This window comes from Sturnus vulgaris, chromosome 1, assembly GCF_052056855.1.
Source record: "Sturnus vulgaris isolate bStuVul1 chromosome 1, bStuVul1.hap1, whole genome shotgun sequence".
In the NCBI taxonomy this organism is placed as follows: Eukaryota; Metazoa; Chordata; class Aves; order Passeriformes; family Sturnidae; genus Sturnus; species Sturnus vulgaris.
Genome location: NC_142243.1, coordinates 17103515 through 17129463, shown reverse-complemented (window position 1 = coordinate 17129463; position 25949 = coordinate 17103515). Strand labels below are relative to the sequence as shown.

Here is a 25949-nt window from a genome sequence, read left to right as displayed (position 1 = left end):
CCAGCTATTTAAATTGTGTAAAACAAGTTTAGAATTTCCAACAGTTAACAGAGTGGGAAACATAATGAAGGACCTGATGCTTTGTTCTTAGAGAGCATTGTGTTGAATGCTGTGCACACTCATGTTCCACTTGCAGCCATCTTCAAGCATCCTTCTGTTGTGCATAAAAAGTAGAACAAACTACCATAATTAATCTAAAGGTAATTCAGGAATGACTGATGTCTCCCTTTTCTCACTTGCATGAAGAAGTACAGTCTAGAATAAGATGAGGATTTTCTGGACACAGGTGAAATAGGATTATGAACAGGTATGATGTAGAAGCAGGCAGACAGTGGCTGAGCAGAGCCCATGTGAAAAATGGGATAGGAAGGCTGTAAAGGTTTTTTTATACTTTCCTTCCACCAGAAAAACAACAACAACAACAACAAAAGAAAAAAATAATGATGAACAGTAGAACAGATTACCTAAGAAAGAAGTGCAAAGAAAAGTGATTGACTTTAGAGAAGGAAAAAATAGTGTCTTTTGCTTTGGAAAAACCGTCAAGGGATGGCAACTGCCAGAAGAATAGACAGTATCAAATCTAATTAAGCAAAAAGGCAGAACAACAAAAGTGACTAAAGATGGCAGTTAAGCAGAGGTATTGAAGATGTGCAGTGCTTCAAGACACATAAAATCAACCTCTGAAAAGATGAAAAAGGCAAGGCTGCATGTCTGATAGGAATAAAGCAAGATGTCGAGGTGAGTGGGGGACGTGACTATTGCCAAAGTGCATAGTGATTTTTGTAACCTTTATTGTCATATAAATTGTCTCTCATGTACAAAATGTTCTAAAGAGAATGGCATTATTGTTTCTGCAAATTCATGGGTGTTACTCTGGAAAGGAATGCATACAGGGGAAGAAATCACAACATTAGTGAAGACAGCAGATATTAACAGAGAGAATAATAAGAAGGATAGAACCAACAGAATTCTGAGAAACAAACTTGAAATGGTGAGGATAATATTTATATTAACCTAGAGAATAAAACACTGTGTTAGCTGCCACATGTATGGTTTATTAAATACTGACGTGCTAACGTATTTAGGAGAATGAGAGAGAAACAGCTCTCAGAACTGTTGCTGGAGCCTATGACGAATAGAAAATGGTTCAATAAAATAGGAATGAAATGAGAGGCATAAAAGAAGAAAGTGAGAATGCTTCATGTTCCTGGAACATCCTCCCAAATGACAAGCTAAGCAAGAAAATGGCAGACAGAAGATAAATTGATTTAGGCAAGACCTATAAAGGAACTTTGGAGATTTTATAGTACAAATCTTGCCAGAAGGAATTAAGAAGAGCTGCATGGAGGATATCTTCTTCTGAATGAAACTTCTTTTTCGTATGAGCTGATCAGTCATTTTAGGAGACCATCAGAGTGAGGATGGAGTGCTCAAACTAACACAACAAATACTCACTTTCCTTTTTTCTTGATGGCTATTTATTACCTTCTACATTCCTCTGAAAATGACAAAACCATTGGTTGTCAACAATATGTACTTAATATGAACAAGGGGAATTCATACAGAACATAAGCATTGACAGAATTTTAGAAATTCACTGGCTCCATAATTGTATAGTACTAACTGTGCAACTGTTTTAATTTGAAGACTTATTAACTTAAAAATTAATTATGATTATTTTTGTTCACTTTCTAAGCTATGGAGAAATAGGGACAATGACAGTAATATACAGATCTAAGTTTGACATCAAATATATTATACAACTGTAACAAGTATTTAATTGTAAAAATATACTAACTTTAAATTTATGATTTTATCTCATTTGAAAGGAGACAATTCAAAGTGGTATATGAGTTTTTTCAAGGGTTACAGGACATATTTTACATATGGAGTGATATACAGAATGATTCCTGACAAAGACTTTGGACTACAAAACCAGCTCCAAAGCTCTTCAGACAAAATACACACAAATATAAGAGATAAATGGCAGTGCTACTCACAACTCTGGTACAGCTGAACCTACTGAAGTTTCTAGATGCTTTAAAATTTACTTTGCTCAAAGGTCACAAATACTTGAAAATATGTTAGGAATTTTTACAGTATTATACATTATGGTTACAGTATTGATACTAAGCAGGGTTATATTGTTTGTTCTTTCACCTCATCTTCATATATTTTCATTGCCATCTTGTTGTGAAACAGATTTCTGAACAGTAATTGATTAACTCCCCTTTTCAAGTTGTTCTCCCCTTTACAAATATTAACGATAAATTTTACCTGAGGATTTCAGCTTTAATGTAATTGAAAACTACTTTACTATGAAGTCAGGTACTGAGAAACTTTATGTTCACTACTTACATGACTAAAGGAGAGATTTTTAAATTATATTTTTCCTGGATAGAAATGGTTACAAAGCATTAAATTGTTAAGCTATATCAGGATTCATTCTTCAAGCACCTTAATTAATGATTTGTGCCATGGAAAACTTCATTCTTGCCTCAGTGACCTTCTTCACAGAAGAATAATTTCAAATGGGGGATGCTTTTCTTCAGGTAACAATTTGGGCAGTGTGGGTCTGTATGCTAACTCTTGTAACATTCCTGTTTTTCATGGTTTGGGTCATTATACATTTTTGCCAGGCTATAATAATTTTATAAACAATTTTATATACTGTAGAGAAGTACAGAGGAGATATTTTTCTGAAGAGCTATTATCCTAACAGCCTCTTTCTAATTAGCTTTTAAATTTTTTGCTTTCTTTAAGCTTTCTCAGGAAAAAAAAAAAAAACAACAAAAAAACATTATTATATAACCAGCATGTTCACTCAGTAATCTATTTTTCCAATAGGCAGCAAAGCATGAACATATCTTAGTTCTTCACTAAGATTAAAGGCCAGCTGAGGTTCCAGGTATTATTACTTAATGAAAGGCAGTTCAATATCAAAATCTCAGAATCCTTTCTCTGTAAGCTTCAAAACTGTTTACATTTATCGATACTTTTCAACTTTACAGAAACTTAATGGAACTTCTATTTCAAACCCTTTCGAAAACACCTTCCAGGATCAGTAAGTTAATGGGATTTAACTCAGCATATTAATTTGTCAATACAATTACAATCTTCTATTATTAAATAATCCAAGCAGGTAGAGGAAGAACACAGCTTGCTTGATAGCAAAGAAGTTGAATTCTCTGAGTAAGTCTTCAACTAATTCACTCAATGACGTTAGATGGTTACTGAACTGGCAGTTTTAAAAGCCAGCAGCCAAAGAGAGGTACTAAAAACACTTCAAGGAAAAGATTTACATGGCCTGTAGGAGGCTCTGAATCAGCCCACAAATGTCTGATTAGTAAAATGTGCTGAATACTTGCACTAACTGCTGAAGTCAGCAACAGATGGAGGAGTTGGCATCTGTGGACGTAAGGCCACTCCTTCACATATCCAACTTTAGACATGTAAGAATGAGCATTTGAGCCTAAGCTTTGCATTCCAGCTTTTCAAACAGTAAAATAAGTCTTAAGGGAACCCTGTTCTCACATGTTACAGAGAAAATGCTATTTCATTATTCCTACATCAGCTGTGTCACAGGCAGCCCCACGTACAAACAAACGCCAGATAGGCCCTTTAAGTCTGCTCCCCTGGCAGTCCCAGCTCTCCCTTCCTGCCTCACTTCAGCCTCCCCACCCAGCTTCCAGCACTGGGCTCCCCTCCTGAGCAGCAATTTATTACCAAACCAGCTGCTTCACACCTACCCAAGATCCCAGCCTCCTTGCCCAGTTATCTTAAACTATGTTGCTGCTCAGTCTTCTCCCCAAGTATCTCCTAGCCTCCCAACAGCCAAATTTTGTGTCCCATTTCATACCTGGGAAGAGGAGAGACAAGCCACTGAGAAAAAGATTATCAGGATTTTCACTGTAAGAAAACAATCTACTTAATTTTTGATAAGAGCAGGACTAAATAGGGTGAAATCTTCCTTCTCTCTCATACACACGTGATAAATACACAAAAGTCTTGAAAAAATAATGTTTTGCCCAGCGAATTCAAATGATACTGGAAATCTCATGTCTGAAAATAATATTAATATCTGCAACCATTAATCAAGGAAATTTGAGATTGGAAAATGGAAAAGGAGAGTTGTGCCTGGAAGTTTAGAAAGTGTTTGAACTATGTTCAAAAAGAGAAATGTTAAGTAAGATGCACTGCCAGTTCCGCCTGTGAAGTAGAGAAACATATGCAAAATCATCACAGAATAACAGGTAACTCCAGTGCTTGAATATTAGAAAGTAGCAAATTAATTAATATTTCCCCAGAATATAATTAACTCTTTAGTGGTAATTTGGAAACAACACCCAGCAAGAGTATTTAGAAGTGTAAATTGAGTACATACATATCACTAAAATATTCTGAGTATAACAGCATTTTTAAAATTTCAGTTCTAGTTGCATCAAACCTTATTTAATATTAATAAAATGTTTCAAGTTAAGTTTTTCTCTTCTTGTGTGCTATAGTACAACAAAACAAATGAGTTTGCTAGTGCTCCATTTGAGTGCTTTGAAGAAACTGATATTATCTAGAACCACCTAATAAAACAGTGACTGCACATACAGTACAAATAACAAGGTAAGTATTATGTTGCCTTAATGCATAAGTAAAGAATCCACTTTCTGACCATTTGCCACACAGACCATTTGCCTAATGAAATCAGCCTTCCTTCTTCTTCAAAGTACTGCTTTGTATTACCATGGTTGAAAATGGCTTTTTCACTGCCTCAAACCACTCTCTCCTTGCCACAAGGCTCAAGCTTAGTGCAGATTCAGTCATATAGCCAGCCTGATGCTGAAATAAAAAATCCCATTTGATTCTCTGAGTGAAAGGCTCCACAAGTGAATTATGTGCAGTAGGCAAAATGGTATTAAACTCATATGCTGAATTCAACAGGGATATGCACTGTGCAGTTTGCTTGTATGCACCCATTGAAGACAGAAAAAACAAGGTTCCATGACATAAAGAAGCTAAGAGGAAACATCACAGCACAAATTTTGCCCACAGTCTCACTGATGGTACATGTAGAACTATTGGAAAATTCTGCACAAGGATGGAGAGGCTACATTCTGACCTTTTTGGGCATCTGCAATCTGAAAGTAGTGGTGCCACAGCAATTTAATAGTACGGAAGAATAAATAACTTTTATTCCAGTATTAGTACCTGACAAAAATGATATAGCTCTTCTCAAGTATTTTTAGGGAATTTAATTTCTTTCTTATATTTAAAATGAACAAACCTTGCCAGTCAGCTTTGAAAGATCATCTCCTCCGATTATCTGCATATCTTGCATAGACTGATCATTCTGAAAGAAGAAGATAAAACTTTGAAATTTGTTGTAACTATATAAAATAAAAATATAAACGTTTCATTTTTAAAAATCTTGACTATTAGTCTTAGTTATGAATATTTTCTAATGCTTTGTAGTATTGGTGAAAACCATGCTCTCACTTCTTCCTGTGGCTTCCTGCATCTCCTGCTTGTTTTTAAGCCAACATCAAACATCAAACTCTAGGCTTTATTGGACTAGAAAAAGTTGCATCTTTCTTTTTAAAATAGTGTTCCCCTGCTTGCTATTTCTTAGTATGACAAGTGTTGAGTAACATATTTATCCCTTTCAAAATGGGAGGACAGGAGCATCTAAACACTTGACCAAACACCTATAAGTACATTCTTGGTTTGGAACAGTTTTTGGAAACACAGGCTACACATGCTTATATGTCAGCTCCTTTTGGAGGAATTCACTTCATTTTTTTTCAGGAGAAAAAGGTTTTGCAAAATTTATCACTTACTATCAAAAATATTGTCAGGGTGCCATACAGTTTCCAGAGCTTTGTTTATTCAGCTGACTCAAAGATAAAATCCTTGAGGTCAATTACTTAAATATGGCCAATCAGGTTGAACTAAATGCAACAGAATAGTATATTTTGATTTTCCTGTTAAAAAAGTTATTTTTTAAAGAATTTTTTTTGCTGTATTTGTTTTGCAGACATTTCTAGTTGAAATTCTTCCTGATGGAAAGTTCTCAACCAGCTCTAGCTCCAATTCATTATCTGCAGAACATAAAGGTTACATAAGGGAGATATGTGGAAGCCTTACTTTTAAGGCAAGACAAAAAAGGCCTTAAAGAAGGTGGCAAATTAAAAAATACACAGTCATGGCCAGGCTATATGAACTTTTCAGAAAAAGAGAAGAAGTATAGCTAATGTGAGTTTTTTGCCAAATTGATGCATGTGCTGATCTAATCTTCCTACCCATAGGAAGACAGCATTAGTCCAATTTTAATACAGCTCCAGTACCACAATGTGACACTGTGGTTTACTGGTAACACCAGGAAGCTCCAGCATTATAAACAACTGACAAAGACACAATAGTTGAATTCTCCACTTTTATTTCATAAATCCAGTGCTCTGAAGCCAAATGTTTTTCCACAGGTAAATAGTGACACATTACCTATGGGAATAGGACTTACACTGTGGGTAAAGATCTACTGGACTAAGGGATTTATAGCTGTTCCTCTTCCCCTCCCAAAACAGGAGAAGCAGAAGCAGCACTGGCAGGGTCAGAGCTGCCCCATGTGCAGATGGAACCACACCTGCTCACGCTCACAGCCCAGGTGGCAGAAATTCAGGGACTTCCAAACACCTTTGCAGATCCCTGATCACAGGCAATCTGGCAACCCCAGGAACTATTCGTGGTCCTCATGGGAATAGATTGTCTAAATTAATACAGCCTTCCTGAGTAACTGTAAGCAAAGGTTGTAGAATTGCCCAGATGAGAATTTCTCCAAGTTTGCATTCTGCAGACCCACCAAAAGGCTCCCTGGCTTTCACTCAGACTCTACTCTCCACAAAACTCTCACACCACAGCTTTGTAAGAGGTCCTTAGCAGTCATTATTTTAAAAGACAGTTTTTAGACCTGCCTTCACTTTTTCTGCACCGGATCTGGGAGCTTTAGATAAATTTCATGCTGCTCTGATCCGTTTCCTGGGAAACAGAGCTCGAGCAGCAATGAAGGTTACATCCCATACATTTTCTAATATAAGTTTCAATATTTCTTTTATTTTTGTAAAGAAAAACAGGGGAGAAAAAGCTTAAACAGTGAAAAAGAAAGTAACTGATTTCCTCAGAGATTAGTTTAAAACTAAGTAAAACGTGGAGATTTAGAAGATTTTAAGTTCAGGCTTAAAAGCATAAGTCTTTTGTTGCAAAGCAAGACAGGTCACTCTTCAAAAGTCAGGCATGTATTCAAGTCAAGACTATTATAAGACTATAAAAAGCAGATTGTTTCTAATATCTACCACAGCATGTGTAACCAAGGCACTGACAAAATATTTTTTCATTTCCAAATGAGAAAGTGTAGAATTTCATTAGCAACCAGCACACAAGAATTACTGAAGAGGCAGTTTGCCCTTAAGCTGCTAGTTGAGAAAGAGAAAAAAGATAACAGTGAGGTGCAATGATTAATGAATTTATTTATTTTTCACTAAAAAAAACCCTCTCTTTCAACAGTATTCACAGCAGCACTGTTTCCTTTGCATTTGGTATTTCTGGCTTCAGCTGAAAGGAAGATGCTGAAATAGCATCTTCATTGCTGGCAAGCAGCTAAGCAAACACAAAAGCCATTGAGAGCAGGGGGATCACAGCATCCTGTCAATCTCTGCATTCACACATTGGCTGTTGGGACACAACTGCACACATTTATGAAAATCCTGGTGCTCTGACTGGAGAATAACGGCTGTCAAAGGACAAGGCTGAGTATTCACAGTGCCTAAAAAACATATCATTTTCTGTATGGTTTTACTACATGCAGCTCGGAACCCCCAACCAAGGTATTTTCACAAATTTAAAGAAATTCCTGGCATCACACTAGAGAGCAATTTTCTTGCTAAAAAAAAAAAAAAGAATCAGACCATTGATTTTAATGCCATTTATAACTATCTACATTTATCACTTAACACATGTTGTAAAAAACGTACCTGCCAAACAGCAAGGCTCAATACCACAATGTGACATCACCCTGATCATAATGTTCACATAGATAATTTCCACACTATGTTGCCATGGGAACCTCTCAATGCATTTTTCTGAGTTCTCAGTTTATAATCTCAAAATAACACTACACTAAATGTTAAATACAAAGTAAATGAATGTCAGGAAAGAAAAAAAATCTCATTCAGTACCAATTAATGTCAATTCAGAACTGGTTTTTTAATTTTCATGGTCTCAAGTCATTCAGAGCTTCTGTCTTCCTTTGCAAGTTGTTCCAACTGATATAACTGAGTCTCTGAGATTTCTTATAAATGCAGAAATATGAATTGAAGCTTCATTTTCTGTCACCCAAAGTTCCTCAGTCCTTATTTGCTAAAATCCCTAAACCTTATGAACTCTTTTTTTTTTATATTTGACACTAAATATATTGGCTTGGATAGCGACAGCTCTAAACCACACTCTATTTTGGTTAATGCAGCATAAAATTTATTGCAGCTGTTTCTGACAAGATGTGATGCACTGTGTCACATCCCCACACCTCATCCCAAGCTATATTTCTAATTTTTTTTTCTGTGCTTAATAAATCTGCATTTTCCGGGATAAATCTCAATTTCTTTGGTTTTAATTACTGGGTTGGGATTTTTCACTTGTTCATCTTTGTTTTATAATTTTATTTAATTCTAGGAATACGTGATGAATTAAAGCAAGAATGTTATTTTCACCACCATTTCCACTACCATTTTTCATGGCATACAAGATACAATTTTAGCTTCCTATGTAGATTGGCAGTATACATATTTAAATTCCATCTATACTAAGTCATGTTTTGAACTGGGTGGGGCACAGAATTATTACATCTCTTTTACATCTCCTGAGATCAACACTTGGACATAGTTCAAGTTACAAGTGAAATGAGTTGGGTGGTCTCAGGAAAATTCATTATAAACAGCATTGCTCATCTGAAAATTGCACCAAACTGTGAACATCTGTTACTCTTCTGAAGAAACAGAATCTGGAATACATTAATACTGGGCTCAGTGAAACAAAGATTCTTTAATCATGGCAGAAAAAGTAGCTTTAACAGAACAATTTAAATACATAACTGAATTATGAAATATGGACACAATGTCATTATCACATATCTAATTACTACAGTCTGCAGAATTAATATGGAATTCCTTTAAAAATGTTACCTTTTTCTCCCAAAATTCATCAGGGAAACTCAAAACAAAGAAGAATGTGACCATCAGGTCTGTTCTATGTTGCTTTTGTCCCCTTGGGTGACACAGCAGATCCTCCAACCTGAGAATTCCTGTTAGGGCAGCTCTTTCACTTCACACCGTCATTCCACCTCCTACAACTGGGTTTTCCAGGAAGGTTTTGACCAGAAAGAAGTCAATGACAGACCATTCAGTTGTCCCTTGGATCCTACTATGTAACTAAATTGCTTTGCAACCTGCCTCCTGAGAAATACTTCGAAATATTAATAAGTTGGTTGGGGAAGTGTCAGTATGGCATCTACAGGATCTGTTAACCTATTTTGGCTAATAGGTAAAGTCAAACTGATATGTGAAGTATAAGCTGTGAAATATCCCCAGTGAATCAGCAGAAGTTGAGTGGTAGTATATAAAATGCTGTACTTAGAAACAATGTACACTTGAATCAACACAATTTTGAGTTTCTTCTCTCAAGAACAATGGCTAAGAACAAAATACCAGAAAATGAGCTGTCAGTTTTCATGGCAGGCAGCTAGAAGGACTATCCAGGCTTAAGTAGGAAGATTCAGAGGGCAACTAGTAAGTACTGTTAAGCTGAGACTTGTACAAACGAGTGAGAATGATACGGATCACTTCCCAGTAAAGACTGGAAAGTTCCCTTACCCAGAACCAAATGTATACCTAAGGCCAGACTGCAACCTCTGGGGTACACCCACATTCAAAATAGTCAAGTGCCAGGTCACTGATATATTTTAAGAGGTGCCTTGAATACCTTGCAAACAGTCCAACAACACTGAGCCAAGTGGAATGGAATCCAGTAAACTGGCACACACCTACTGCCAGAACATCCCCTTTCCACAGGGAAGTACAGGTACATGTGCACTGAAGCACTGACAGCTTTGTGTAGCTCTGAAAGCTTTAAAGTGGCCTTTCTGAGCTGACCACACCACTGACTGTGCTGCACTGAGACTGGCCTTATTGCTACTCCAAGATAAGAAATGATAGCAAATTTTAAACTGCTGTGGGTGTATATCTACAGCGTTCTAGTTACCACAGTGTAAGGCATATTTTACATCTCTAGGGGTAGATCTACAATATAACTCATGTGCAGATTTACTTATTTTTTATTCCATTTCTTCCTTGTTGTTATTCCTTAACTAAAAGCTCCACCACTCAGGTTTGGAACTGCTTCAAATTCAGGCTAGTCTATCCAGTTCCAGGGAAGGCCAGAGTTTTGCAATAAGGAAGTTGGCTTTGGACAGAGAATGACAAACAATGAACTTACTGACAGCAAGGTACTCCTTATCAGCTGACCTGTGGTAACACCTGGATATACTTCTTCCCTACTGTAAAAGCAAGGCAGGTCATTCAGCTTAAACAACAGTCTGGGAAACAGTAAGTTATTAAACTTTATAAATGGAATTGCTTGTAATCATCTGTTCAGACACTCAGCAATTTTTGTGTACCAGGGCTCCTGCATGCCTTCTCTGTATTTAATCCTAGGAAAGTAAGGTATCTTAAAAAAAGGCCAAATTGTCATAAATTAAAGCAGAATTCAGACCAGTTAAGTTGGCTAATAAGGATTATAGACAGTACATTATTTCACTTTTTAATTTCTAATTTAGCAATAAAATTTTACATACTTGCTTAGTATTGGTTAAATGGATTCTTTTGTTTAAGGATGAGGCAGTAAGATTGCAGCACTACATATCACCATATGGCAGAAACAGCACCTGAACACTTAAAAAGATCAGCAAGAACTGAAATCAAGAACATGATAACAAAGGTTTTGACTTGCATGTATATCAGAAACACAATAAATCCTCAAAACTCAGGTTAGTTTTCACATACTATAGTCTGAGACTTCCTTGTGATCTAGCTTATTTTTATTCTCTACGATAATGTTTAAAACATATAAATTAAATCTGTGTATGTTCTGGGATGAGAAAAGGTATTAACAATTTAACAGGGCTCTTCAGTCATGTAAGTAAAGGTTCAGATCACATAATTTTTCTCCAGAGATGAGAAGCAAATAAATTTTAAAACTTACAGGTAGAAGAAAAATTTAGGAAGCATACCCTCCAGAACTGCCGCAGACCTACTCAGGTACTCCTTCTGGGCTGCCAGGAGGCATTGCTAAGGGTGTCTACCTTTTGTGATAATAATGTAATACCAGCCCACACTATCGGGATAGCAGACTTGGGATGCTTTTCCTCCTCAGCTCCATAAGCCAAAGAGTGTAAGGAAAACTTTCCTCCTGCTATGGTAATGCAAAAGTCATTAAGGTCATCAATCATGCTATGGCCAACTATACTGGACTTGGGTAGGAAAATGTCTGTTTGGACTCAAGTCCAGAATAACTGGAGTATCTGTCTTTTGCCCAATTATTGTTTAGCATTAAGTGCATGAACATTACAGCAGTGGAACTAGAAGTTATGTTTCCCAGGCTCAACAGAGGATCTTAGCATGCCAGCTCAGACACTACTAGATCCATATGTATGATCTTACCCCATTTTTTAAACTGTGTTGTAAATTAATGATCAAAAGTAAATGAACATTGTGAAAAAAACATATAGTGAGTTTGTAGCTCTGTACTAAAAACCTTGCCCACTAGGGAGAAAACAGCTTTCTCTAGAATAAGCACGAAGTGCTAACCTTCTGACCCTGACTATCATTCCTTCCTAGAATCTGGTGATAAAACAGAGATAGAAGAATCTTTAACTTTGTCAAATAGCCACAGGCTGAGAAAACAGATAAAATAGGTGTAAGCAAATCCACAGAAGAGTTTGATAAAAAACTCAAATGCTAAGTCCCTTCAGCAATCTGGAGTTTAGTTTATCATTGACTCTCACAACTCAGTAGCACTCTCTTCCATACTACTATGTTTAGTCCCTTGGCTAATGACAACTTGGAAACTTTTAACAGTACACATATTCTTTGTGATAGTTCTTGCACTGTTTTTTTATAGTATCCCATCTTTATTTAAATATTTTAACTTCTGTCTATCAAATGAGGAGGGAAAAGAATTCTGTATCTGTCACACAGATCAGCACTGCAATTACAGAGGAGTTCCTGTTATTGCCATATTCCTTTAGAGTAACCCTTCTACGCCTTACAGACCCACTGGGGTGTGACACTGCATGAACACCACACATGTTATGATGTGTTTTAAGAAACAGCATTTAAGATGCCAGTAAAGGGAGTCATCAAATGCCTTGAGAAATATTAGAAACCTCCAGCTTATTTTAATTAATTTTGCCCCATTTCAGATCTTAATATGAAAAACTCACATATTAAATGGTACTACTAGTGTACAAGTAATGTGATATTTTTCCAATGCATAAACATGTCATAGTACTTTCAAACTCACCAGATCTTATTTTTACAACAGGATTAGTAACCATTAAGTTCTGGACCAATCTTACACATAAGATCCTATCTCCTTGTCACTGTAAAATCCATGAAGCAGGATGACATATAGTATTGCTGCAAATGCCATAACTTAGGAGTAGCTTGGTGTATTTTTGGTGTATAATATGAAACAAAACATTCTCCTAAAACTAAACGTCAATATTTTAGGCTTTATAAGAAACCACTGCTTTACAACAAATAGTGTATCCAGGGGAATCTAATTGTTTGAAAAGATGAACAGTTGGATGCTTCTAATAGAATCCCTTGATGCTTTGAATCTGTTCTAAAAGCAGCCAGATTCAAAAACATCTACAGTCTTAAATATTAAGATGTTCTAGGAACATGGATTGCTTAAAAATATCAAAGATTTAAGCTCACAAGAAAAACTCATATAAAAAACCTTAAGAAAAAGGAACTTCATGTTTTAACTCCGTTTATACATAGTAGCTGTGCCCTATTCAATATACTGTAAGCCAAAACATTTATTTCAATTTAGAAGACATTTTTCAAAATAAAACGTTAGAGCTTGTAAGAAAAACGTGACGCTTGGGAGACAAATTTCTCAAAAAATATTAGAAAATACCTCTATGGAGTTTATATTAGATCTGAAATCTAGAAGAACACAGTATCAACCCACAACATAGAAAACCAATTTTTTAAAAATTTAAAATAAAAAGAAATTCGTAGCTAAAAATCATATATCAGTGTGAAGGAACGTAAGCTTCATACCTAAGCTGGAAACAATAGATAAAAATGAAAAATATCTTAACCAATTATACACTTACTTGCTTCAGTATGCTTCATAAATGCTTTAAAACAATACTTTTATATTTCTAAAAAGTTGTAGGACAGCTCAGAATCACTCTGCCTTCACTGCCACATCTGCTCTAGCTCTGTCCCCATGGCAATCAGGCCGCTTCCTACTCAGCTCTTCCTTGGCTGAGTTGTTTGGTTCCCCCAAATCTTTCATATGTGAGTCACTGAAACACTTACTCATACTTTAAAAAATCACTAAGATTTCAGATGGTGCTAACATATTCAAGTGATGTGTAGGTGTGCTATCTGATGCATACAGTTACAAAGATCATCCACTCTAAGTAAGTTTTAGATTAGAGATAAACTTGATAAATTGACTATACTATAGACTTACTATGACCTTTCCTGAACTCTGCCCACAAATTAACACCTACTTACATTAGAAGTACCATCCCAAGCCCCTAGGCACATAATAAAACTCTATGTTTTATTGTAAATAGAACACTTTCTTTGAGCAAGAAATGAATTAAAACTCTCATATCTCACAACTCTGCCACCACATTAAATGGAAGCTGCAGATGCCATGTAGGTGAAAGGAGACCATCTGCTACCAGACCTAAGAAGTTTCAAGACCTTGACTTTTAAGTTCACATTTTATTTCATATAATAAAATTATATGAATTCTTCAGTTTATCTTAGGACACTATGAAAACTAGGCTGGTACACAAAAATAACTAGAGTTGAAATATCCACACTCCTTCTGGTACCTTTGAGGAGCATCTCTCAGGTAAAGCAGAGGGTGAGTCTCAGGCTTACACACATGGTAGTGAGGGTCCCTTGATTATGGGCAGACTCTTTTTTCCAGCAAGAACTATGCTGATTAAAGATTTTACTGCCCACAAGCTGTCCCCAGCTGCTTGTAAGTCTCCCTCTGGCAGGGACTACTGAGATGCATGTGTGCATCTGGGCTGCTAAAAACTAATCCAGCAAGCTCAAGCGGTCCAAGTAGAAATTCTCTCATCACTGGTGTTATCTGGGCTGAAAAAACAGGTTAGGGAGTGCTCAGAAGCAGCTTAGCTGCTGAGCTGGCCAGTGTGACTGCCTGGAGGGCACTGCAGTCCCTGAGGAATGGATTGGAGATGGTCACTGTTCCGGCCAGTGCAGGTGCAATCAGAAAAGAAACCCACCTCCAGTCTGAGTGCCCACACCAAGCCAATGTAGCTGATGTACAGGTTAATCTGGCAGAAGAGTTTACCCTCAAAGTACCTGAATTGTGCTGCTACTCTTGTAACACTACCCACAATTGAACCAGAGATTGTCATTCTTCTCATGACATTTTTGTGAATTTCTTTTAAAATTTCATCAGCTAGCTGCAAGAATAAGCTTTTGGAGTGACTTCCACTACTAACACATTTTCAGCTATTTCTCTGAAAAGTTTGAGTGTCTCTGAGGCTGATATTTTGCAGTAAGACACTGCTGGATGTTAATGTGGGATTTTGTTTCTTTCACGAAAAATATTCTATTTTTAAACAAGCCTTAACACTTGAAAAATGAACATTTGGACACAGTTTGGAGAACTGTGAATTGTAGTATCTCCAAACACTCAATTCACAAAATATATGATCTGTTTCCACTGTTCATCACCTTCTTAACCATCTCAGGTCTTCCTAAATTTCGGAAAATAACTGAAGCATAAGAGATACAGGGAGAGCACCAATGACTGCTTAAGATTTGGGAGTGTTTTTGGCTTGGAGCTCTCAAAGACTTTTTACTCACTTGTTTTAGCAGGTCTGAGCATCTCATGGAACTTTCACTCTAAAAGATACTACTACTTCGGGGTAAATGCTATTTTATCCATTAATAGACAAAGAAAATGCATAGAGGTAAAATCCCTTCGGCAATTCAAGATTTCCCAAATCTCTCATCATTAGCTTGCTCATAAGACATGTCTCCGACAATACCATCTACAATCAACAGAATATATTTCTCAGAACAGCAACAACTTTAAGGTCTAGATCCTTGACTGGTAGCTTCTGTGGCTAAATTATGTCATGTTTCTGCTGCCCATTAGCATCTAAAACTATACCATGCTGCAAAATTCTCTGTACAGTTGTTCACTGTCTGCAGTGGTGCCTGCAAGACATACATCTGAAAAAGGTTAAGAGTATGTTTTAGTTTTTGAATGTCTAGTACACACACAACTTCTCTCCAAATTAAATAAATCAAATCACTAATTTTCAAATTAAACTACATTTTTGCCTAGACTGAAGTTATTTATTTGCATGTCAAATGTATAATTCACAGATAGTTTGGAGTTCAGTCCTGTGAAATTATGGTAGAACTTGGCTTTAAAGTTGACAGGAATTTATTCTATCAAGAAGGCTCCAATTTGTAAATCTTCCATGGCTACTCAGCATCAATATGATGATGCAGTCATCAGCTAAACTATGTACCTGACACAAAATAAAGGGAACCCACAACCTGCCCAAAAGAAAATCAGTAAGTACAAAAACTAACGTGAATTCTCTTTCATCTCAGCAGGTACATTTTTCTCAGGAGATCATAAGTTGTGTTTGCCTGTGTGACACAGCAATGGAGATAAACAATCATTGTAATACAGGTGTAGAGTCTGGGTGTAGACATGAATCACTAAATGCATGCAAGACAGTTGTTTCTTCTGTGTTGTTAAATCAATAAAACCATTTTGAGTTTACTTATTTTTCCAGGGTCAAGATTTCAACCTATTATTTTTAAATCAAAGTTCATAGTGATCTTTAAAAAGCCAAGTTCTGAATAAGAATAGGTTATTATGAAAAGTAGGACTGTACATTTTATACCACTCTGATTATAGTCTGATGCTTCATGCTGTTGAGTCTTTTAGGAATTAAGTACACTCATTTGGTGTATGAGAAGGAAACCTGCATGGCAGAAAAAGAAAATTATTTTACACCATTTACCAAGCTTTCAACTTACTCATTATAAAATCCCTCTGTTTCCTTACTCCTACAGTAGAGAGATTTAGCAAAACTATTTACCGAGATGGCCTCATATAGCAAAAACATTCAGATTTCTACTAAACAGTGCTTGTTTTGTTGCTTGTTTTCAGATTCTTGCAGCATTAATAGTCCTGTTTATGCCAAGACTAATAACCAACAGTTGTAAATATGTTTCAAACAACTGGAGGCTGAAGAGGAAACAGATCATATCAATGCATTTGTTTGTGAACAGAATTCAATGCAACCATTGTGCATGGATTACAATTCAGCAGTCACATTTTTACATTTTTTTATTAGTTATGTTCTGGAAACCATAAATTATGAACTCATTTGAAAGAATTACACGAATTGACCAAATCTACATAATTCTCTGGAAGTTTCCTCTGAAGTTCATTCATATTTGGAGCATCAAACTGGGCAACATGTTCCAATGCCTCACCAACTTCATCACAAAAAAAAAGGTCTCCCTTCTCTCTAGTCTAAACCTATCCTCTTTTAATTTAAAGGCATTTCCCCTTGTCCTATCATTCCATGGCCTTGTAAATGTCCCTCTTCACCTTTCTTGTAGGCCTCTTTCAGCTACTGGCCATCTGCTCAAAGGTCTCCCCAAAACCTTCTCTTTTCCAGGCTGAAGAACCCCAACTGAATCAGTCTGTCTTCCTAGGAGAGGTGCTCCAGACCCGGGATCAGGTATGCAGCCTCCTCCACATCCCCTCCAACAGATCCTTGTCTTTGTTGTACAGAGGACTCCAGAGCTGGATACAGTACACCAGGTGGGGTCCCAAAGTTATTAAAAATAACAGAGTTTGGTATAACAATGTCATTTCAAAATAACAGAGATGGCTGCTCTTCTGCCACTTTAGTCCACACATCCAACCAAACAAATTACAAAAGATTTAAGAAAAAGTAACAATCTCATTCCTAGTTTACCTCTCATTGGTTTTCACAGAAAAAAGGTTATGTCACTAAGATTCACTTGTCCTTCCCCAATATCTATCATATCTATTTTATAAAATACAGTAACTAAGAGAATTAGATAGATATCTATGGATAGCCATATGGAAATACTAAATATTTTACAAGAAGAGGTAGCAATACATGTAGAAAGCACACTGTTCTGCCTCATAAAAGTGAGTGGTGTTTCTCCTCTCTTCCATCAGTCCCCACCACGTTTCAACAATGATTCTTATTATTTTTCTTATTATTATTCCTTCTCTTTTTAGCTTTCATCATCTATCCACTAAAGAAGTCTTAATTCACATGCATTTACTTTCTCTTCTATTGAGAGGCTGCTGAGAACTTCTCAAGAAAGTCTGCATATTTCCTCTATTTCTCCTTAATTTTTTTTATATTCCATTTAAAAATTGAGGTTTGACTTAAAGGTCACATTTGGCAGAGCCATGGAACTATCACTAGGGTTAGGTGATATTGTTGCATCTCTTAGTTGCAGATTAGACTTGCTAAACCAGAACATCCTCTCCTGACTGAATATGTAATTCAACCTTTACCTTTCCAGCTAAATTATCTCTTCCACACTGAACAAAAAGAAGTTCTAATTATTGTTTATGAACAGTCTACTCTTCTGCTACAGTTCTTATAGTATGTGTTTTTACTAAAACATATCCAACTCAGCCCTTCTCTTCATGACATCCATATAATTCTATATTTTGTTCATTCTCTCTTTTGTCTCTCTTTCTTGTCTAGTCCTATCATTTAATTCAAAATACCCTAGTAAAACATCTTCCTAATTTCTCTGTTGTACTTCCCTCTGGATTCTTCCTAATCAGCTCTTTAATCTCTTAAAGTTATCAACATCACAAATGCATTATTGCATTGTGAAATTCCTGGATCCACCATCTCTTCTGCTAGGGTCACATTCTCCTTAGATGACATTCCCCAACTCAATTTCTTCTACTATTATGTTTCATCTTTGACTTCAACATACCACGCTTCTGAACATAGTTTTGAATTCTTCTTTCAATCTGAAACCTTCCCCTGTCTTCAACTTCAGGACTCTGACTCCCTGTGAAGGAACAATCACTCGGGGAAAAAACAGCATGGTAAAAATTGCATATAGTAAATTTCATTCGTCCAGTTTTAAATTCAAAAATCTCTGCAGTCAATTCCACTGTTCCTGACTTATATTAAAATCCAATATCTTAGAGCCTAATATCTAAAAAGCTGACAAATTCTCTCAGTTCTCATGTCAGTGTTTCCAGAAGACAGTGTTTTCCCATAAAACTTGGCATGCATCTTTCTATATATTCACCATATTTCACACTATTACAGTGCTTCTTGCTCTACCCACTATACTTCTTGCCTTGCTACTCTTGAGTTAATTCAAAAAAGTGTTGTTTTCTCTTCTCTGCCTCTTAAAACTCAGAGCTGCTGCTTTTCATTCAGATTTCCATCTGGAAAATTGATTTGATTTTCCTTTCCATCTACTTCCTGACTTTTATCCTTAACTCTACATGATGCTTCCTATCTCCTTACTCTTGAAATCATATTTTCCAACTCCCATCTTGGTGCTTTCTTTTAATCTGCCCCTTGTAAAATACAGAAAAATGCAAAAATGTCAGGCACATATAACAATATTTTGCAAACCAGATAAAACCATCCTGATTATCGCAGTGCAAGTAGCCACTCATCTCATTAATATCCAGAGGATCTAAATGTACTATGCTTTTTTTTTCTTTTAAGCAATTCATTTGCATGAAGAAATCTAACAAAAAAGACACATGGAGAGTTTTCAGCTACTTAATATGAATGCAAATCCTAACATACTAATTAAGTATAAATTCAAAAGTCTAAACTCTGTAATATTATGACAGGTTTGAAAAACAAAGAGCCATATAAAACTGGTCATATTTGCAATCTCCTTTTCCTGTAATCATGTCTGTATGCCAAACAGCAAAGTACATTTTCCACTGATACTTGGTAATAAAGGGGTACTTTCACTGATGCCAAGATCTGACTTTGGGTCACAATTACAGCCCATTTTTTGCTATCCTATTAAACCAAGAAATCCCTCTTTGAATTACAACCCCTAAAAATCAACTAACCTTTCAATATTGAAGCTGGAACGAGACAATACAAAAATCCCATGAGTTTGAGCTGAAATTAGTTGCTGGATTTAAACAGCTGGGGGGGAAGGGAGACATGTCTGAAGAAAGCATACTGAGAGCAGCAGGAGTCCCTTCAGGAGAGAAAGAGAGAACAGTTAGTAAGAGGAAGCAGGATAAATAATGTGAGAAGAATGGTGTCTGTAAAATGAAAAAGGGATAAAAATAAGTCTTATTAGAAAGTGGAACAGAGAACACAGAGGAAAGCAAAGGAGTGGAACTGGTGACGCTCCAAGATTTTAAGTAGAGTCATCTCTAAAGCTGTAATTGTTGCCTCTGATTAAAGTGTAAAGCACTGAGAAAGATTTGTCATTACACAATAAACTGACATGGAGATTTGTGAGTTTCAGATAAGGCTGGGATAAAGAGTCACTCAGACTAGGTACAGCGAGTTCATCATGTGATCTGAGACCAGCTATGCTGACAAGGGGACATTCTCCAAAACCTGTAATTGCACTGGACACAACAGAAACTCAAGATGCAAAGGATAGCAGGTAGTGCTACTGGAGCTTTAGTCAGCATTACATTTATGGATATCTCAGGGACTGCATCTATCAATATTAATGTAATTTCAAATTTCTACTGCAGTGTCATTCAGCTTCTCAAGACTAGACAGGTATCAAGCACTGATCCAAGCACTAAATCAAGACAGCCTCAGCATCTAAATACATAATACCTGTTTGGAAGTACATATAAGAAAAAAGAATACATTTTCAAAAAAGCAGAAGTGCTAGTTCTTGGGAAGGTGCTACCTTTCTAATATAGCATGAGGCTAGGACCCAAAATATGCACAGCCAATAAATGCTAAGATCATCTAAGACTTAGTACTGGTAATTGCATCCTTGCATATTAAAATTCTTAGTGCTGTTTCAGCTTGATATAACATGCTTTTACATTATTTCATAAGCTAAAGATGTGAAAAATTCCACAATTTTGCAGTACATCTCCTGCCACTCATTGGTTATGCGTTAGTATGGCTAATAAGATTTGACCCTAAGGAAAGAAATTTTAAAACCAGGATGTCTTCATACTGGGTAAGAGATAACTCTGTAGGAAAAGCAGGTGCATTACCTATATACCAGATGCAAAATAAATCCCAATTTAAGTAATTCCATTATTTGCTCAGCAGTGTTACTGAAATGCTATTATAACTACGCAAAAAAAAAGAGTCAAATTTCTATGTGCCATTATGTGAGACAATCATTATAATTTATTAATTATTTCTGTAATACTGCTGAACATCTAGAAAATATTTAATATTAGTATTTCACACGTGCTTCATAGAACTAACTAATTCTTGAAACAGAAGTCACAGGACCAAATCCTAACCACATAGCTATAAAAGGTTCTCATTCACTTTTTTTCCCACACTGAAAAAAAGTCAGACCAGATCTGTGAAAGTTAGGAAAAGTTTATAGTCACTAGGGTCAGAAGAAAATGCCAGCCAACCGTGGAAAGGATGTAGAGTTATTGTGGGAACTACTGGACACAGCAAGTTGCATTTCTGCAAGACACCATATTATCACTCTATTTATTTAGTGTACTTCCTCAGACATTTCTACAACAACTTACTTAGAGAAATGCTCCCTCACTATGAAACATGCACTGCAATGTAGAATATAAATTTATAACTTCTACAATAAGAAATTGTAGTTAGAGGTTCTAAAAAATGCTGGTCATCTCACTTGCATATCCTCAGTGACACAGATTAATTATTATGGAATAATTTCCTCTGAAGATAACAGGGCTTGATGATTCCTTCAACACTGGATTTGATTGAATGGCTTGTTTCATTTTCTTGAAGAACACTATCATCATCTGGTGGTATATTTTGCTACTATGTAAACTACAAGCTATGAAGATGAAAGCATTTCATTTACTTAGCATTAAACATTTAGAAGAAGACATAGATTTACCACCTTGAAGATATGCCAAACTATGCGGGGGTGGAAAACGCAGTACCAGGAAATTAACTTGACAGAACAGGATGTTGAGAACAAACAAGATGCTGACATTTTACATGAATGAAATTTGAATACTTCTCTGTCCAGAAGTAAAAGACAGACTAAATACAACAATAGAGTTCAAGGGTGCTTCATATCATTATTTATACTATCGTCAAAGTATAAGGGATATGAGTTTTCAAGAAAACCTCACAGGCTGTTCAAACAAAAATATTTTTCACATAGTTTTTCTTATAATTGGAGGTGGAGATCTCACATCCAAAAGTCAAATATTTATTACAACATTCAACCAGAATCTGAATAAATCAGTTTTTGACTTACGTGGTAACTTTTCAGTCTAACAAAATCGACTTTCATGGAGATGAATCTTTCTGAATTTCTGCTAAGATTTTTAATGTGCTCCACAAGATCAGCACAGAACTTATAGCCACCTTTGAGGACACACAGAACCACGATATCATTGTCTCCAATGTCTTGCATAATATCTTTTGCCAGTCGTTCTGTCCTGGGCAAAAAAAATTTTGGAATAAAATAACTTTAGATGCAGATGCTCTAAGTCCATGGTACACTTTACAAACACTATGGTGAATATAAAGCTTGACTGGCATTGTTTAAGTATCCTGACTTCCCAGAATCACAGAGTGATTTAGGCTGGAAAAGACCTTCAAGATCATCAAGTCCACCCTTTGACTGATCACTACAATGTCAACTAGACTATAACAGTAAGTGCCATATCCAGTCATTTCCTGAGCATCTCCAGGAATGGTGACTCTACCACCTTCCAAGACAGTGCATTCCAATGCTTGACTGGGTCTGGATCCAGCTCACAGATGGCAGATACAGTGTGATGGATGCAAGATGCAAAGCACTTGAATCTGGTTAACCTAAAATGCATAAATTTCCCAGCTATACAAACATGACTTACACATCTCAAAATATTTTGGGCTCATAAATATGTCAGAGACTTGAGAGAAAAGAATGTGAGCTAGCCTTCCATTTTACCTCATATGCATTATCAGTATAAAATATACCTTTACAAACCCTAACTTGTTATGTTAGTTAATGCACAAGAACAACAAATTAAGTGAAAGATAGGGAAGAAAATGTCTTGCTGATTGGCTTTGGAAGATGCTACCCTACAGTTTTAATAAAAATATACATAAAAACTAGAAAGAAATAGAGCATCAGTGAAGAGCTTATAAGGAGTGTATATTATGACTATACTGTACAGCTCACTGTTTTATACAGCAGAAATGAAGAGTGCAAAGAGCTTCAGTGACTTGTTCAAGGTCACACACAGGCAAATACTCGAGAAAATGCTTCAATGAACCTGGAACTGTGGGGTTCCCAACCAAACCTATCCTCTCTTTGACAATTCTGCATTGCAAACACAATATGGCAGATGATTGGAAACAAAAGATACACATTTCTGCAATGCTACATACATTTTAAAGATAAAAATAATAAATTTTAATCTTAATAATAAATATAAATAATAAAGATTAAAGATAGCATTTCTAGACCTACAAGAGGGTACTGAGTCATTTCTACATCTAATGCAGTATCAAAGAAAACTTTAACAGTGTCATTTGATGTTCTGAGGAAAAACAGCTCAGTGCATTATATTCTGTAAACACTTAGACTAGAAAATTCTTTGACAGCTCTCTGAATTAGTTTAGTAGTTTCAATGAGAGTGGGCTTTTTGACAGGACACAATTTATTAAATAATCCTATAATTTATCCCATGTCTTTTATTGTTACATTTTTCAGGTTTGGCTGTTTTTTTCTTTCTCTACCGACTGTAACAGAGAAATTAATTTGCCCCTACATAAGTACATTGATTGAACTTCAGTGAAATCTGTGCATGGAGCAGACTGAAGTTACTATACTAAATATAGAAACAGCTTCATTTCCACATCTTTTACTTTTAATGCTCTAGTAAATTCTATATAGCAATAATTAGTATATTTTTGATATGAGAAATAGAAGATATTAGAAATATTAGATCATCTCATCTGATCTGAAACATATAATTCTTTTTAGTGCTGTAAGAATGAGGACCACTTGCTTTACTGAAGTTTAATAAGATAGTCTTTTATCAAGTCTGAGAATGGGGAAACCTCTCATTAGGAAACATGTCTTTGATGATTTTCATTTTTTATATTGTTCCTCAGATTTTTTTGCAGCTGAAATTTCCAGGAATTCCAAAGACCACTTTGTATGTTAAAAGTGTAGGAACTCCAGCACAGACAAAAATGTACTAATTTAAATTTCTAAATAAAAATATCCAAGATTTTACCTTATAATATTTCAGGACAAAGATTATACATGCACTGTATATGGATGACAGCCATTATTAAAAAGAATAATATTACTGACCAAACAATTTTAGTAACATTCAAGCTACACATACCTGTCAACAATAATGCCATGAGGAATGAGCACATATTCCAGGTCTCCATAGTAGTGCTGAGGGTAAGTGAACAAATCCAGACTGTATCCAGGCCAATTGTCTGAAATCTGAATATCAAATAGTACTGTCAAGAACACTTTATGGTGTTTGACATTATGTAACTGATACAAAATCAGCATTCTAGTACACTCTATTGGATGAATTCATTGTGTGCCATACTTTCTTCCAGTTACAATTTACTATTTTGCTTCTCCCATTATTATTTTGCTTTTCAGTATAACTCAGAAATCAAATGCTACAGTTTTTTCCCTACAGAATGTGGGGAATATCACCTGAAATTATAAACAACTAGATAGACAAAGAAAATATTTAATACTAAACTAGTGGCAAAAGTAAGTTGCTAAGTACTTTCAAAGTGCAAATATAATATTGTCACTAAGAAGGGATTCTTCAATGGGAGATTCAGATGGTAGAATTAAAAGCCATAAAATTATATGTTAAAATTGTACATTTCTAGTTTAGAATTACTTAAATGTCATAAATAAATATTCTACAGATGAAACAGCACATGGAGAATAATTTATGTGGTTCATGGATGATATCTGTACGAATCAGTGAAAAACTGTACTTCTTTCCAAAGGTGAGGTTCTTTATTTAGATGTCATCAAAGATAAGCGTTTACAGCGTTTGCATCTCACTTCACTATAAAACTAGTCTGTAAATCCATATATTTACAGAAAAAAAAAATTACAAATGCAATATACATTGTTTTTGTAAGTATCAGAATACAGAGATTAGATCTCACAACATACAATGGTGGTAGAGATTAAGAAGGTAAAAAATTAGCCAACAGTTGAAGGCTTCAGAAAGGTATGAAATGCAAAGTCACCAGCACAAAAATGAAACAAACTCCAAAACAAACATTTCCCCTATTCCTTGTGAAAGACAAGACCTGCAGGTTCACAAGGTATCTTGAAATCACCACAAAGGTTTGCTTCAATACTGGTTCAGGATAAAAAGTGACACCTAAAAGTTTTCCTTACAATCATATTCCTCAAGTCGTACATTGTCTTTCTACAGCTTGGCTACAGGAATCTTGAATACAAGGAGAAATGGTGACAAACTTGCCATTGTGCAGTGCATGCCTTAATGGCATTTTTGCTACAGATAGTCTTTAAAGGACCATCACTGAAACTTATCTCTGCTTACCATTTTATAGTAGAGCAATAAATGTTTTCTCATAATTTTGGCTAAGATAGCATATTTGTTGTTGAGCTGTTCCATCACATCCCCTCTTCTTTAACTCAGACACAGCCCTGCCTCATGCTGTATTGAAACACTCTTCTGCCTTGTGGATTTTGGGCTGCTTAGGGGCTTTTTTTGCATATTCATCGACAGCTACAGGCACCCTGACTGCCATGTTTTCTTTACCCAAAAATTTCTGCATCAAAAAAGTTATTCGTTGGCAACTGCAACTGAGTATTTGCCCATGAGGGGCATGACTGGGAGATCACTGGAATCAATAAAAGCTTTTCCCCTGACTTACACAAGCCTTGAAACTACACAAAAGAAAAAAGTTACTTAGTTGCGTTCCTCATTTCCATAGAAACAGGAGATTATAAATATTCTCCTTGGAGAGGTTTTTAATTAGAGGCAAATCTTGCTCCAAAACCACTGCTGCAGTCAGACTGGAAAGGCTATTTTCTCATCTTGTTTTTCAGCGCATTGGGGGGGCGGGGGGGGGAACTTTTTAAACATTTTGTAGCAATGAACATTCTATTCAAAAGCATTTCAATGCAAACTGAAACAATTTCACTAGCAACTCCTGTCAGGGTTGCTTACTTCTGCATTCCTGTCAAACTGTATGGTTTCAGTGTCATGTACAAGATCAAATGCATAAAATCTGCTTCAAAATTCATACAAACCAGTTAAGTTTTGCTTAGGTTACAATACGTCCTTTATAAAACAGGATCAGGATGAAATTTTGATTCTCCCATTTATCCTTCTGGTTCTCTAGAACAGCAGAACATAAAGAGTGT

General features: G+C 35.9%; 1 protein-coding gene across 11 annotated transcripts in view; it reads right to left on the bottom strand.

Moving 5' to 3' along the window:
* Positions 1-25949, bottom strand: part of PRTFDC1 (phosphoribosyl transferase domain containing 1) — a 42886-nt gene that overhangs the window by 15259 nt on the left and 1678 nt on the right. For 8 of the 11 annotated variants that reach the window (XR_015801862.1, XR_015801863.1, XR_015801864.1 and 5 more), the window contains exons 2-4: positions 23911-24017; positions 21819-22002; positions 5279-5344 (exon numbers count right to left, since the gene is read on the bottom strand). Coding sequence is in view for 5 of the 11 variants with exons in the window: in XM_014882208.2 (XP_014737694.1) it covers positions 5279-5344; positions 21819-22002; positions 23911-24017 (357 nt within the window). In the remaining 6 variants the exon portion in view is untranslated. Of the gene's footprint in view, positions 1-5278; positions 5345-21818; positions 22003-23910; positions 24018-25835; positions 25908-25949 lie in introns of those variants that run through there. The other 3 variants (XM_014882209.2, XM_088160420.1, XM_088160422.1) reach the window with 2 other exon arrangements.